The sequence below is a fragment of the Toxorhynchites rutilus genome, chromosome 3 (assembly GCF_029784135.1).
Source record: "Toxorhynchites rutilus septentrionalis strain SRP chromosome 3, ASM2978413v1, whole genome shotgun sequence".
Lineage (NCBI taxonomy): Eukaryota > Metazoa > Arthropoda > Insecta > Diptera > Culicidae > Toxorhynchites > Toxorhynchites rutilus.
In genome coordinates, this window is record NC_073746.1 from 322141196 (window position 1) to 322156119 (window position 14924).

Below are 14924 nucleotides of genomic sequence, written 5' to 3' on the forward strand. Positions count from 1 at the left end.
AAAGCTATTGTTTACATAGCTTATATTTTCAACTGTTGCTTTAAATTAGGATATCATCCATTGGCATGGAAACATGCCAATGTGATTGCTATACCTAAACCCAATAAGGACATAAGCAACCCTTCTAATTATAGACCTATCAGCCTTTTAAGTTCCTTGAGTAAAATTTTCGAAAGGATTGTACAAAAAAGGTTAAATTTGCACATGGGAGATAGAAATATAATACCTGCCGAACAGTTCGGATTCCGAAGTGAACATTCCACAGTACACCAACTTTGTAGAATTGTACGAAACATAAAAGCTCATAGAAATAATCGTTTATCCACTGGCATGGTTCTTCTAGACACAGAAAAAGCTTTTGACACAGTATGGCACAAAGGTTTAATTTACAAAATGATTAATAAGAGCTTCCCTTCATACTTAGTAAAGCTTTGTGCTTCATTTTTGGAAAATCGTACGTTTCAACTCCGCATAAACAACACATTATCCGACATCTATCCTATCCATGCAGGTGTTCCTCAGGGTAGTGTTTTATCACCAGTTCTGTATAATCTGTTTACTTGTGATATTCCTAACTTTCAAAACTGTGTTAGATATCACTTTGCCGACGATTTCGCTTTAACATCGTCTGCAAAAAGACCGAGGGACGTAATTAGCCGATTGAATCAAGCAACTGCTCATTATATTGATTATTGCAATAAATGGAAAATCAAAGTGAATGCGAACAAGACAGAATGCATCTACTTCACGAGGTTCACAGCGTCTAGAAAACTCCCAAGTAGATGTCTATCAGTAGACGGTACTGAAGTTGCATGGAAAGATGAGGTAAAATATCTAGGTATGGTCTTGGATAAACGACTTACGTTCCAGAAAAACACTCAATATATCCGTGAGAAAAGCGAGAAGCTTATCAAAATGCTATACAGCTTCATAAATAGAAGATCGAAACTTAACACTATTAATAAGTTATTATTGTATAAAGTCATATTTCGACCGATATTGACATATGCTTATCCGGCATGGAAGGATTGTGCCAGAACACACAAAAGAATGTTGCAAATTATTCAGAACAAATGTTTAAAATTGATATACGACCTCCCATACTGGTTTGGTACTGAAAATTTACATGAGATAGCAAATATCGATACCCTAGATATATTCTGTAACAAATTAAATCAAAATTTCTTGAGGAAATGTGTAGCATCCGACCATGAGCTCATTCGTGAGCTTTATGATTAATTATTGTTGTGTTTGTCTTTAGTTCGTAAGTCAGTTAAAGCTCTTTTTTTTTGCTCAATAGTTTAGGGTTTTTTGTTAATTCGTTTTTCCCTTAGAAAATTTTCATTGTATTATATGATTCATAAATTGCTTCGACTTTATTAGTATCAATTGTTAGTTGTATAGCTGTAGCTGGTCTCAAAACAAGAAAAATCATTGTGTAAACTCTGTAAAAACCACAATTACTGAAATAAACATTGATTGATTGATTGATTGATTGATTGATTGATTGAGGGGCCCGCCATACTGCAACCAATGGCCCATAAGATCACTGAACGGGGTATGACATCAGTCGAAAGGTTGTTTTAAAGAAGATATGCATTTCAATAATAAAAATAAAAAAAAATGAATTGATAAAAGGCTTTCGATTTTCCAACGATTAATCTTTTTATAAAGGTCGCCCAATTCTATTCGTGAATCTAGGAGAAGCAGTTGTGTAAGTTCGGTCATAACAAAACAAGCGGTTGCAAGTTATATTTACACCTTCACATGCACTAGGTTTACAGTAAAAATTGTGATGAAATTGAATGATGACATCAGATGACATTGAATTTTGCTAGCTGAGTTCTGAACGAATACCAATTGTGGAATTTCTAATAATACCTTATTTAGTTAAGTAACTCCATGACAGTACAAGATGAATGCCCTGGAAAATTCATTTTTTTGGCTTTAAAGTTTTTTGTGGCCTTTATACTGAGCAACAAAATAAAAAAAAATTGAATAGAAATATTTAAAGAAATATTTAATAAATTTGTATTCCCTGTTTAAAGAAATTACGGTTCTAATATACAATAGAATGAATAAATAAATTGTGAAAAGCCATTTGATCTTTCAAAGATCGATTCGGCAAAGATCGATTCATTGGTACCGATTTAATCAATGGATCGATCCTTTCGCCATTTGGAAGTTCGATTCGTCAAGATCGATCTTTTTCTAAAGATCGCCCAATCCTAACTCCAATAGTTCAATTTCTAGCAGTTGGTTTTTTGGATATACAGTAAAATCTGTTTTTGAACGGTTTTTTTATGCGAACTTTCTTTTGTGGGACTTCGTGCGGTATCGGTCATCTTTTTTTTTTCTATATTTGATATATATTTCATCGCTCTACATAGGGACTGTGTCAGCTAATTTCCTTTCTCATGTTTTTTTGTTTGTTTTGAAGTGTCAGAAGGAGCTTATTGAAAGGAGCGAAGAGTTGATTTTATGATTTGCGCAAGTGAGTAGGCCGCTTATTAAAGTGAAAAAAAGGAAATCGAATGTTGATCACGAATGGAATCATTAGGTTTTGGGTTTTTTTCTTAAGGCAACTTTTTTATGCGGTCCCTATCCATCGCATAAAAACAAGTTTTTTGAAATTGTGTAGAGAACACTAGTTTTTAAAGCTACTGAAATAGTTTAGTAAGATTTTTTTTGTGCGGTTCCTATCCCCTGCACAAAAACAGGTTTGCCTGTATAATATAAAAAAAAACATTAGCAATCAAGGGAAAATATTTAAAAAAATTATAGCGCCCTCTAGTCCATGTAAACTATAAAAAACAAATATAATCAATATTTACGAAAATCAAATTCAATGTTTTGCAAGTGTAATATTTTTTCAAAGAAGATTGCCGTTAATCCGATATGTCGTTCACTGAATCGGTCGTTGAGTTCAAAAGCTATGGGCTTTTGAAAAATGTCATTTCTGGAAAAAAAATCGAACCACCCTAAAACGAAAATGGGCACCCTCATAACAAAATAAACAAAACAGATCTAATATTTTGCGACAAGAAACCAAACTACTAGTTTTCACTAAAATCTGAGTACCACTATATCGGTTTGAAATGGAATGGCTGGATGAATTTTTTTTTCAGAATTAAAAAAAAAAGATTTTTTTGAGGGAAAAAAACTGAAATAAAGAAAAAGAATCAATAATAATATGCTTCATTTCATTCACCGACCAACATTTTTGAGTTCTGATTGTTTGTGAATTGAAATCTTTTATAATTAATAGTATTTTTTCTAACAATTTTAGGAAATAAAACAACCTAACTCAAAATTTCTTAAACCTACAAAATGTTAGTCAAAGAAATGTAAATGTAAATTTTCATTGAAAAATATAAAAAAAATAAATTTACAATGAATAGAATGGTTCTTCTAAATTGAAATTCATTTTTCATAAAAACGATTCTATTAAAATTAAAAAAATATATATAAATAGCTCATACAATGCTTTCTTCTAAAAGATAGTACTGGCGTTCAACACATGATATTTTTGTCTGTAAATTCTTACGATTGACATGTTCTGCAATCTTTTTTTATATTTAGAAACACGTCAAGAACATGATAATCCCGAGAATTTACATTCAAAAATGGTACGGGTAAACTATTTAATTTTCAGCAATCGCCATGCATTTCAAAATCTATAAGGGAAAAGGCTAAAGAAATGAGCGTTTGACAAAAGTCTATATTCTAACATAAAATAAAGTTTTCTTTTCAGAAAACACTGTATCCCTTACATTTAACTTTAAACAAACTTAGGATTAGTTGTAGTTTTTTTTTAGAGAAAACTTAAAAAAGTTGTTTTTTTTTCCAAAATATATATTTTTATAAAGGCTCATATGGCGTTAGCCTCACGGGGCCGGGAGTTCAATACAATTTTTCTTATTATCTATGTTAGTAATATGTAACCGATTACTCGCGGTTGGCTCGAGGTTAGTATTACAAGTGTTTTCGTAATTGTTGTTGTTGTTGTTGTTGTTAGAAAACTTTTTTCCTGTAGCAGTGCTCCCGATATATGGATGATTAGTTGGCAATTCCGAAAAAAATGTAAGAAAAGCTCATATAATAGCTATTGTTATATTTTGTTATAATTTTTGGGTGGGACGAAGTTTGCCTGATCAGCTAGTACATAATATAAAAATACAAAAATACAAAAATAAGTTTTTTTTAAATTGTGCTATGAAAATTTGTAGATGTTATAGTTTTTAAATTAGGATTTTCTGCAAAACAAAATAGAAAAAAGCATTGGTCTTTTTCAAGTTTCTTGGGTTTACTCTTAAGAAGCAATTGTGATATTAATTTTATAGTTACATCATCAGTGCATTAAGCATTTTAATATATTAGAACAAAATGTCCTAAATATAATGTCGGACACTTATATAATATATTTCGGACACTTTGTTCTAATATCTTGAAATGCTTGATGCACTGATGATATAATAATAAAATTAATATCACAATTGCTTCTTTAGGGTAATCTCTTGGTTTCACTATCACATTATTTGAGAATTACGTTACAAAAAACCAACAGCACTCCTCATTATCTTTGTGTTTGACGTTTGCTAAGCGAGAGCACGTAGAACTTACCCGTTCATAATTATTTGAATTTCTCCCGTGTTTCTTCAGTTCTCATTATCCTTAACAGTTGACTGTGATTGCATGAAACGTCGAGATCAGGTGTCATCTCGAAAAAAAAATTTTATGCAGAAAAACTTTGCCTGATATACAATGAAGGTATGGAAAAAAATATCGAATTTAAAGAATCGACCATGTAAATTTTGTTTATTGGTCCAAAGAAATTACCTCTGCGAAATTTCAGCTCAATCGGACATGCCAGGTAAACTCAAAGTTTTGATTTTTCGACCACTCAGGCCAAGTCCCAAAACGTCGATTTTCGGCCAAAAATTTTCATGCCTTTTTAAGTCATTTGGCATCGAAAAAAAAAACGATTTTCTAAATTTCCTTTATTCCCCCCTTGGAAGATTTGCGAGGATCAAAAAATTAAAACTTTAAGAGCTTTGAGGCACCCCTAAACCGTGTCCGATTGAGCTGAAACTTCGCACAGATCATTTTTTTGGGCCGATAAACAAAATTTACACGGTCGGTTTTTGAAATTTGACATGACCATTTCCGCTGCCACCCTAATGATCGTCTCCTGAGAGAATCTGGATAAATTAATTTTTTTCATGTGGGAAATGTGTTTTCTGACTTTAAGGGGATGAACCAAAAATCAATTTCCTCTTTTATTATCAAAAAAATAAAAATACATGCAAAAAAAAAACAAATAAAAAAATATTTTTCGACTCGATTATATGCAGGATTCGATTATATACAGTGAAAAGAAATCAAAAACTGTATATAATCGAGTCCGCGCTGTACTCACATTGCGTGTTGTAAAAGTGTTGAAACACATGAATCGAATGGATGAAAAAATTGCACCAGGTCTTAATTTAGAACAATTTAATTTGTTAATCATTTTCCAAGACTTTTTCCGGGAACTGTTTAGCATGTGAAGATCAACAATTAACGAAAGTTATCGAGCATTGCATCAAGAAAATTGACTCGTGAAAGCGGCCATTTCGCGCCCAATTGAATTATATTGTTTTCCACATTTGATTGAAATCGACAAAATTTTGTTTCTTCAAATTTATTTTCAGTCCCACAAAATGTGCTAATTTTGATAGTCATTCGTTGCACCTATCATTTTATTCCGCTGAGCGTTTTGTTTGCTCTACTCTAAAAATAAAACGCTTCTACCATATTCTACTCACAATTATTTGAAGATAGTAAACGAGATTTTCATGGATTTTTTTAAACTTTAACAGTCATGTGATGATATTCACACTCCCACGATTTGCATCGTAGACCCTGTGAAACGCAGAGGCGAAAAATAATTAGTGTCCACTCTCATTAATTCATTCTGACCCAAACAAATTACCAGAGAATGGCTCCTCTCTGCTGCTGCTGTCTACATTTACTAAGAAGATAACACCAAATCCGAGGCAATAAAATATGTAGGATAACAGAGTCAGATCAAGACTTGTGCAGTTAGTAGCGCCGAAGCAGCAACAGAACACAATTTACCCGGTCGGAATGCGGGTTTGTTTATGTTCGTTGCAAGACAACAACTTGTCAGCTGCTTTTGCCCGCCTCCCCCCTGCCTCTGGATGCTGACACTCCAGGAAATTAAAAGAGCAAAGCTCGCTTTCCTTCTCCATCTTCTTCCTTCTAACCTTGTCTTTCCGAATAGGACTCACACCTGGGAGTTCGAAATCTTGATCTTTATTTATTCAACTTTACCTCAGAGGGAATAAGCATGTGTGTGTGCGTATGTGTGCGGGCACGTGTCTGTGTCTCTGGCTGTCAAACCTGTTACGAATCAGCTTAAGACCAGCAAATCCAGAATAAATAATGACTGGCAAAATTTAGGCCCGGATTTCCGGCTTCCAGTTAGTGTTGGCTAAGATTTGAATCGTTTGCTCTTTTCGGACGCATTCAAACACACACACACCCACACCCACACCCACATCCAAACATACAACATTCGGTCCGTCCAGCATCGGAAGTGACAGTGAAATCAGCCGCAAATGATAAACGTTCGCGTGATGCGGGGGTGGATTCGTGGGGTTGGATGCGATGCGCGTCACACGGATGATTGAAAATTGATTGCGCGCGCCTTCCGAATGTGGTTTGATGATGATGATGATTCGGCGGAATGTTTGGCATCTGCCGATTGGGGATTGATTCATTGGCGAGATTAATGGAGGATGAAGCGGAGTGAGTTACGCTTGGTTATGTCAGAATGTGAAATGAAAGTTTGGAAGGGTCCACGAAAAAATGATGATTTAGTTTATAGTATGAACGGGTGCATGGTAAGTTTTGTTTTGAGTTGTGGCCATCGCAGGTGCAACAAGTCATCATTTTGTTGATGTTTGTTTGTCCGTGAGCTGTGCGTGCTGTTTGCAGAAACTTTGGCTCCATATAAGAAGCAATGTTTATCACGGCCCAAAATCAGTGCTGAGTTGTTGACGGTTCCGATAATGACAGTCTCTTGTTGGTACCGATTGTGTGTAGTTTTGATGTTGACACTAGCGCCATTGTCTCTGTGTACAGCTGACACCCCAAACGAAGCCCTGCTGCAGGCTCAAACGACCTGCGTGCGTTATTTAGGAATCTCCGAGTCGCGTTTGGTTCAGTACAATGCAAGTTTCTACCCACCGGACCGGGACACGATGTGCATGATCCGTTGCGTAGGGATAATGCTCGGATTCTGGGATGATGAAAAAGGCTTACTGCTTAATAGCGCCCGTCAGTTCTTCCCTACCGGAAACGATGTGGGGCTCTTCTCCCAAAAGGTCCTCCAATGCATCGAGCGCAAACTGACTTCCTACAACCCTTCGGATGCCTGTGCCAGGGCTTACCACTCATTCCGCTGCGCCATGCGGAGCATCGACCAGCCGAACACAATCGAAAAACTAACGCCGGAGAAATTCGTACGCGCGTTGGTCACTTGTGCAAAGATTCTCCGCATTCCTCCGAACCATCTCAAGCTGTACAAGCAGGGAATTTTCCCGGACGACACGGAAACTCGCTGTCTGCTGCGGTGTTTTGGTATCCGTACCGATCTCTACAGTGACACCGATGGGCCGAACTTGGAACGACTTCATGCCCAGTTTGCGGAGGATCAACCGCTGGAGGACTTCAAAACACGGGCGAAGATGTGCATCGAAGCCAATCGCCCGATGATCAAGGATAACTGCACAGCAGCCTACCGTAACTTGTATCTTTGCTTCAAACAGTACTTCAATGCGTTCATCACCAGGAACCGGGCAGCGTTGCTGAACCTCTCGCCAGCACCTGCTGCGCCGGGTGAAATGCGACCCGATATGTTAGTATACCGAGACGATATTTAATAAATTCCTAAGCAAACGAGCAAACAATCCGTTATTCACGGTGTACGTGACCCACCATCCGAACTTTGTCCCCCCGCTGAAGGTATAAAAGCATGTTTGTTTACATTCCATACCTACAATTACGAAACGGCCGTCGCGATGCAGCGTTTCCTGCTGTTGTTAACAGCACTTTCTCCCCTGCTGTTGGCCACTGCCGGCGTCAGAGGGTCACTAGAGCCGTACTACAAGGCTGCGTCGGATTGCGTGAAGTTTCTCGGAATTTGTGAATCCCGTTTGGAGAAATACAACCGATTGGTGTTCCCACCCGATCGGGATACGATGTGTTTTGTGCGTTGCGTAGGGTTGGTTCTCGAACTGTGGGACGATCGGAACGGGACCCACTGGTATGGTACAAATCAACGGTTTGATCCGGCAACCGAGCAGCAGATTCGACGCTGCATCCAGAGCAAACTGGCCATCATTGATCCACGGGATTTATGCTCCCGGGCGTACTATTCGCTGAGGTGCTTCCGGAAGCACATCCGAAACGTGCTGGAAGTGACCGATTTCGTGAGTCTGGGTTACGTGGATGACGCGGGCAATGTTGGCGATCCTCCGACCATTCTGCAGATGAGTAAGGATGATTCGCAACAGGGTGCTATGAGTGATGTGAAAAAAATGGAGATTAAAAACGTGTTGGAAGATACGGATGATGTTCTTGGTGACGATGGTCCGGACAATGCAATCAATGCGATAGGTGTTCGTAACGCAGTGGCGGCACCTAATCCAGCGGACGATATTTCATTTCTTACCGTTGATGGTTTGAAAAACACCGACAAAGTGTACATGTTCAGCGTGGATAAAGCCGGTGTTATTAACGACGATATTAATGTTGGGGTCATCGACGATTTGACTGCTGACACCTTCGGTGCCGCCAAAGTTGACCGTGCCGTAACTAACTTCGAGGAGATTGATATTGTCGATGTGGACCATACAAACGGAGTTGTCGTTGTTGATAGCTACAATCCCATGCCACGCCCTGAAGCCATCGTTGCTGCACCAAAAATAATCGCTCCTGCGCCTAAGATCCATCCACAACTACCACCACCACCACCGCCGATGATCGTCCCTCCAGTCGAGGTGATCCACCGCACCACCGGCTTCATTCCGCTGACTGCCAGCCAGGTCATCCTCGAGATATCCAAATGCATGGACGAATGTGGAGTTTCCACGCTCAATATGTGTGCAGCCGCTGAACCACTGCGGGACATCCCACCGATTCATTGCGTGACCCATTGTGCAGCGCTACGAACCAATGTGTACTGCGACCGGAGAGGACCACTGTTGGAGAATCTCTACGTGCAGCTGGGTCGCTGCGAAAGTGAGCAATCGTTCCGTCGCCGGCTGGAGCTGTGCTTCCGTCGGAGATGCCAACCGCCTGGGACGTGTCCGCAAGCGATTGCCTATCGGCAGTTCATTACCTGCGTGCAGAACGACTACGAGCGATTCTTCAGCAGCCATGCGGACGAACTGGTCCAGCTGCCCATATTTACCAAGTTTTGTTGGTGAGACGAGATCGATGTGGTTGTTTAGTTTAAGGTTGTTATACTTGAAATAAATCGAAAGTTTGTACAGGTGAAATCGTTGTGGGGTGGGTTTTACTGGCCTTGGTATGCAGCTGCCCAGATTAAAAATGTTATCTGATCCATGATGACAACACCATTTAGAGATTTTGCTGATTGCCAAAAAAGAAATAAAGAATCTGAACCTGAAATCTCAATTTAACGATTCGGAGAATCCAAAGATTCAAAGATTCAAAGATTCAAAGATTCAAAGATTCAAAGATTCAAAGATTCAAAGATTCAAAGATTCAAAGATTCAAAGATTCAAAGATTCAAAGATTCAAAGATTCAAAGATTCAAAGATTCAAAGATTCAAAGATTCAAAGATTCAAAGATTCAAAGATTCAAAGATTCAAAGATTCAAAGATTCAAAGATTCAAAGATTCAAAGATTCAAAGATTCAAAGATTCAAAGATTCAAAGATTCAAAGATTCAAAGATTCAAAGATTCAGAGATTCAAAGATTCAAAGATTCAAAGATTCAAAGATTCAAAGATTCAAAGATTCAAAGATTCAAAGATTCAAAGATTCAAAGATTCAAAGATTCAAAGATTCAAAGATTCAAAGATTCAAAGATTCAAAGATTCAAAGATTCAAAGATTCAAAGATTCAAAGATTCAAAGATTCAAAGATTCAAAGATTCAAAGATTCAAAGATTCAAAGATTCAAAGATTCAAAGATTCAAAAATTCAAAGATTCAAAGATTCAAAGATTCAAAGATTCAAAGATTCAAAGATTCAAAGATTCAAAGATTCAAAGATTCAAAGATTCAAAGATTCAAAGATTCAAAGATTCAAAGATTCAAAGATTCAAAGATTCAAAGATTCAAAGATTCAAAGATTCAAAGATTCAAAGATTCAAAGATTCAAAGATTCAAAGATTTGAAGATTTGAAGATTTGAAGATTTGAAGATTTGAAGATTTGAAGATTTGAAGATTTGAAGATTTGAATATTTGTAGATTTGTAGATTTGAAGATCTGAAGTGAGAAATTTGAGAAATTTGAGAAATTTGAGATTTGAGAGAATTACTATATTTGAGAGATTTAAGAGATTCGAGAGATTTGAGATATTTTGGAAATTTCAGAGATTTCAGAGGTTTGAAAGATTTGAGATATTTGAGAGATTTTAGAGATTTGAGAGATTTGAGAGATTTGATGATTTGAATATTCGTTCGGTTACTGGAAGACATAATTTCAAACTGCTTGTCTTGGAAAATCATGTGGTTGATTATATGAAGGTCTATTGTCACGAAGAATTGAAGACGATATTGTATCGACAATATGATATTTATGATCACATCAAAATGACGAAATTCAGATCTATATTTGAAATCTGAATCCAGGAATCTCTGTTTGACAGTTGCTGTATCAGGTCAATTTGTATTTGTTTATATTTTTAGCTGATTGGCTTGATTTTCGCCTTCAATCAAGTGAAGTCAAACTGAAGACGTGTTTTTTAATTTCAGTCGCGTTTGACGCGCGCTCAGCCAACACTGTGCCAAGCAATCACAATCTTTCTGAGTTCAATAAGAAACTGTATCTATTGAACGGCATGAGCCGGCTGTTCACCAAATTCCACTTAGGAATATATATTCTTCGCAGCGTTTGATTGCTCTTTATTAGAGGTTAGCCCCTCCTCATATTATGGGTAATCGAATCTGTGTGCTCCCAAATGGGAAACAAACTATCAAAATTCGGAGCTCTGAAAAAGTCTAAAATTTGCATGGAAGCAGAGTAACGATTGAATTCGACGATTCAAGTCCTTATGTCTTCAAGTCTTCGAACCTGCAAGTCTCCGACTCTCTAAGTGTTCATGCCTTTCGGCTTCATTCCGGAAATTCTCCTTTTTTCCGTCTCAAAAAGTTTATTATTCGGAACAAAAACATTCCGGCTGCGAATCAGCGACTAGCCTATCAAAATGCTGGCAACTGTATGTAGGTCTAAGTCGTGGAGAAGTCTAGGTCTTCAAATTTGATTTCAAGTTCTTCATGTACTCAAGTTCCCAAGCTCACAAGTCATCGCCTCATCAAGCCATCAAAACTTTCTGTTCTCAACATCTCGATTTTCCCAAGCCATCCTCATCTTAAGATTTTCAGTCTTCAAGTCTCTCGGTGCTCAGTGCTTAGAGTTAGTGTTTAAAAGTCTCGGAATATCCTGAAACTTTCGATTTTTTTTTGTTTTTTATGCTTTCGAATTCCTCAGGACTTGATTATTCAAGCCATTTTCAAATCTTTCAGGCCTACAGGTATTTTATTTTTCAATTCTATGCTTTACTCCAATATTCAAAGTCTTCAATTCGTCAAAGGCTCTTTAAGTTTTCGAATTTTCAAGTATTTGGTCAACAATGGTCATTTTGAAAGTGACCAACCTATCATCAGCGCTCAGTTTTTCGAATCTTTAAAATCTTTAAAATCTTCAGCCCTTTGAGCATTCACTTCTTTATTCTTTCAATCCGTCAATCCAATTTTCATTGTCTTGAATTCGTGGAGTATCTTCATATCCGCAAGTGGTCAATTACTCATGACAACCCATCTGCTTGTCCTCAATCCTTGGTTGAGAACTCAAAGATTGTGGACAATTCCTAAGATTTTTGAGTTTTATTGTTTTGACGTAGGACTATGTCTTTCAGCAAGGGTGCCAAATCAGGAAACATGTCACGTTTTTATGAACTAGCTTTAGCGTTAGTAACTGTCTTTGCTGCGAATAATTGTTTATGACTTGCACACCAATAGAATCGGAGATTCTGTAAGATTTTTTGATGTTCTACACATTCCCTAATTCGTTAATGGTTTAAATTGACAAAAATTGGAAACATTTCTATTTTCCAATACATTTCTATAAGAATTTCTGTGCCTACCTACCCTTGCTGTCAATAACGAGAAACTGAAGTAGTGGCGAGGTCGAATTTTCATATACAACTGTGATTCAGGGGCGCGCAAATCGCTCACTCAAAATACAAATGCAGTGCAGAGAAAGGAAACATTACAACTTCAGCCCAGCCGATTTACAACTTCTTGAGTTTTATACTCATCCGCGATTTCTATCACACAGTCTCGCATTAGCTTGCGAAGTGCAAGGGAATAATCACTTCGAAGGGTCGATCGTATATTGTTTGTATTATTCTAGCACGGTCAAACATGAATCATCAACCAACCATTTTTAAGTTCAGAAAAAAATCTGTAAGCCATCGGCCCTTTTCAGGGCTACTAAAACTTTCTACTGGAGATTTTTTCCTAAAAATTTTGATGCATTCCGAAATAACATTCAAAGTGATAAACAAACGAATTTGTTAACATAATTCAATAGAATTCCGTAGACCTCCAAAAATATTTTTCATCGTTTTCTCCTCTCAGTTTTCTAAGTTTTCCAGTCTTTTAGTCATGGATTTACCGTCCACTTAAAGTCGTCAATCCTCATCAATTTTTTGTATTCTCAATATTCCGATTATTTGAATATTCCAGGTCTCAAGAGTGAATACTCTCTTTTAAGCTCTCTTTTTTCCGAATTATCTTGGCCTTCGTCTTCGTTTTGAATTTTTGAAATCATCAAATATTAACGATTTCTAGCCCTTGATGTCATCTCTTTCTGAGATCCTCAAGTCTTCAAGTATTTACGTGTGTTCAGCTCTTCAAAGCCTGGATCAACCGTAGATACTAAGCAAGGGAAATAACAAGCACAGCGTTATGAATGCAACTTTCAGTCTCAAACAATTGTATACAAATCCATTTGATAAGACTATTGTTGTGAAAATATTTTGATGTTTTGTCATTATGATGATTGTAGTCAAGTGGGTCAACTTTGTTATGGATATTTGTGCGTGGAAAAAAATCACGTTCATCACATTCAAAACACAGAAGCTTGTTTTCCATCAATGAGTTGTTCAGTTGATACACAGTGTATCACACATTTGTGAATACGCTTTCCCCCTCAGTCAGAAAAAAACGAACAACTAGATTTTCTAAGCCGTTTCCCAAACGATTAATTTAATTTTAGATTCTCGAAACATAAAAGAATCTGAGAACTAACCGAAACCACTGCGCGGCAATTCTAACAAAAAAACAAAAAGAAGGACTCATTCATTGTTGTGCGATTGGCACTTGCGATAAATGTTTATTCACTGCGAGTGAATGCGCTGTCGGTTTTCACAGACAAACCCCAGCGATGACCTTCTCTGGCTCTCTGGCGGGCGAAAAAAGGCTTCCCCAAGCAACTGGCCTCGAAGCACAGATCGAAATCATTAAAATTCATCCCCGTCGTCAGAACGAATAACAGCGGAAGCTGGAAGCAGCGGCAACGGCAGCAAAAACATCCCTCAATGGCGGAAGTGGGAGAGTATAGCGAAAACTTCTCGACGATAATGTGAAAATGGATTTTCTTTCTTTCTTTTATCTCACTTCCCTCAGTCGGGTGTGTCGTTTTGGTCCGAGAAGAAAAGTATGCAGAAAATTGTTATTCAAATATCAGCATGTGTGAGTGCTCTCAGTGGCTGATACTATCTTCGCGCTGTTTTGTTCTCGTTTGGGATTTGCTTTCAATTTCCTGCTTTCGAGCGCTAATCCTAGTGAAATATTCATGGTTTGGGTCATCAGATAATTTTCGCCTGAATGTTCCTGAATCTGCGGAAAACCCGAACATCGTCGTCTGGCGCAAACGACTCGGCTTCTCTTATCAGCGGCCAGCATTCAATCAAAAGTTTGCTCTTGGGAGTGCTATTACTCACTGACGCTGGTGCGGAAGCTGCGCATTTGATAAAACAAAACGCGCAAAAAAAACTCACAAAAACAAAAACAGCAAGCAATCGATCTACTTTAGTTGTTTACAGCTTGGTAGAACATGAAATAATAACACCCTTGCTGCTGGATTTTTCCTGTCGTGCGCTCGTCTGTGAAACGTCCAATAAAACTACACCAGAAGTGGCAGCTAATTGCTATGATTAATTAGTTGCACTTGTTTTTTTTTTCACTTTGTTTGCGACCGGGGGTAAGTTATGATGAATAGAGAATTACTGGTAGCCGAGGATATAGAGATCATAATTATAATCAATCATCGAGGCCTTCGGGAGTTCCGGGAAAATCGACGTGGCCCAAGATAAGTTCGTAAACAAGATGATTTAATTCGAACGCATGAAAATGGTGGGTCCATGAATACTTGAAGACCGGAAAATTTTACCGGAAGTATGCTAACAACATCCTTCTCATCAAGTCTCATACACATTATTCCAATGTGAAATGAAGAAATTAAATTCGAAGTTATCCATTTTTTCCAAACTCATCACGACACCAATTCAACTTGAACAATTGAAGACTCAAAGATTTAAAGACATGAAGCCTTGAAAACTTGAAGACTTAGAATTCTTGAATGCTTGACCTAAATGTT

General features: G+C 37.6%; 3 protein-coding genes across 8 annotated transcripts in view; all 3 read left to right on the plus strand.

Moving 5' to 3' along the window:
- Nucleotides 1-14924, plus strand: part of LOC129779897 (low-density lipoprotein receptor) — an 839868-nt gene that overhangs the window by 455844 nt on the left and 369100 nt on the right. The window lies entirely within an intron of this gene.
- On the plus strand, nucleotides 7064-7960 carry LOC129779902 (general odorant-binding protein 45-like). The gene has a single exon (XM_055787667.1). It carries the CDS (start codon nucleotides 7077-7079, stop codon nucleotides 7947-7949), a length of 873 nt encoding a protein of 290 aa, XP_055643642.1. The 5' UTR covers nucleotides 7064-7076; the 3' UTR covers nucleotides 7950-7960.
- Nucleotides 8081-9560, plus strand: LOC129779900 (uncharacterized). Its single transcript, XM_055787665.1, has one exon. It carries the CDS (start codon nucleotides 8088-8090, stop codon nucleotides 9495-9497), a length of 1410 nt encoding a protein of 469 aa, XP_055643640.1. The 5' UTR covers nucleotides 8081-8087; the 3' UTR covers nucleotides 9498-9560.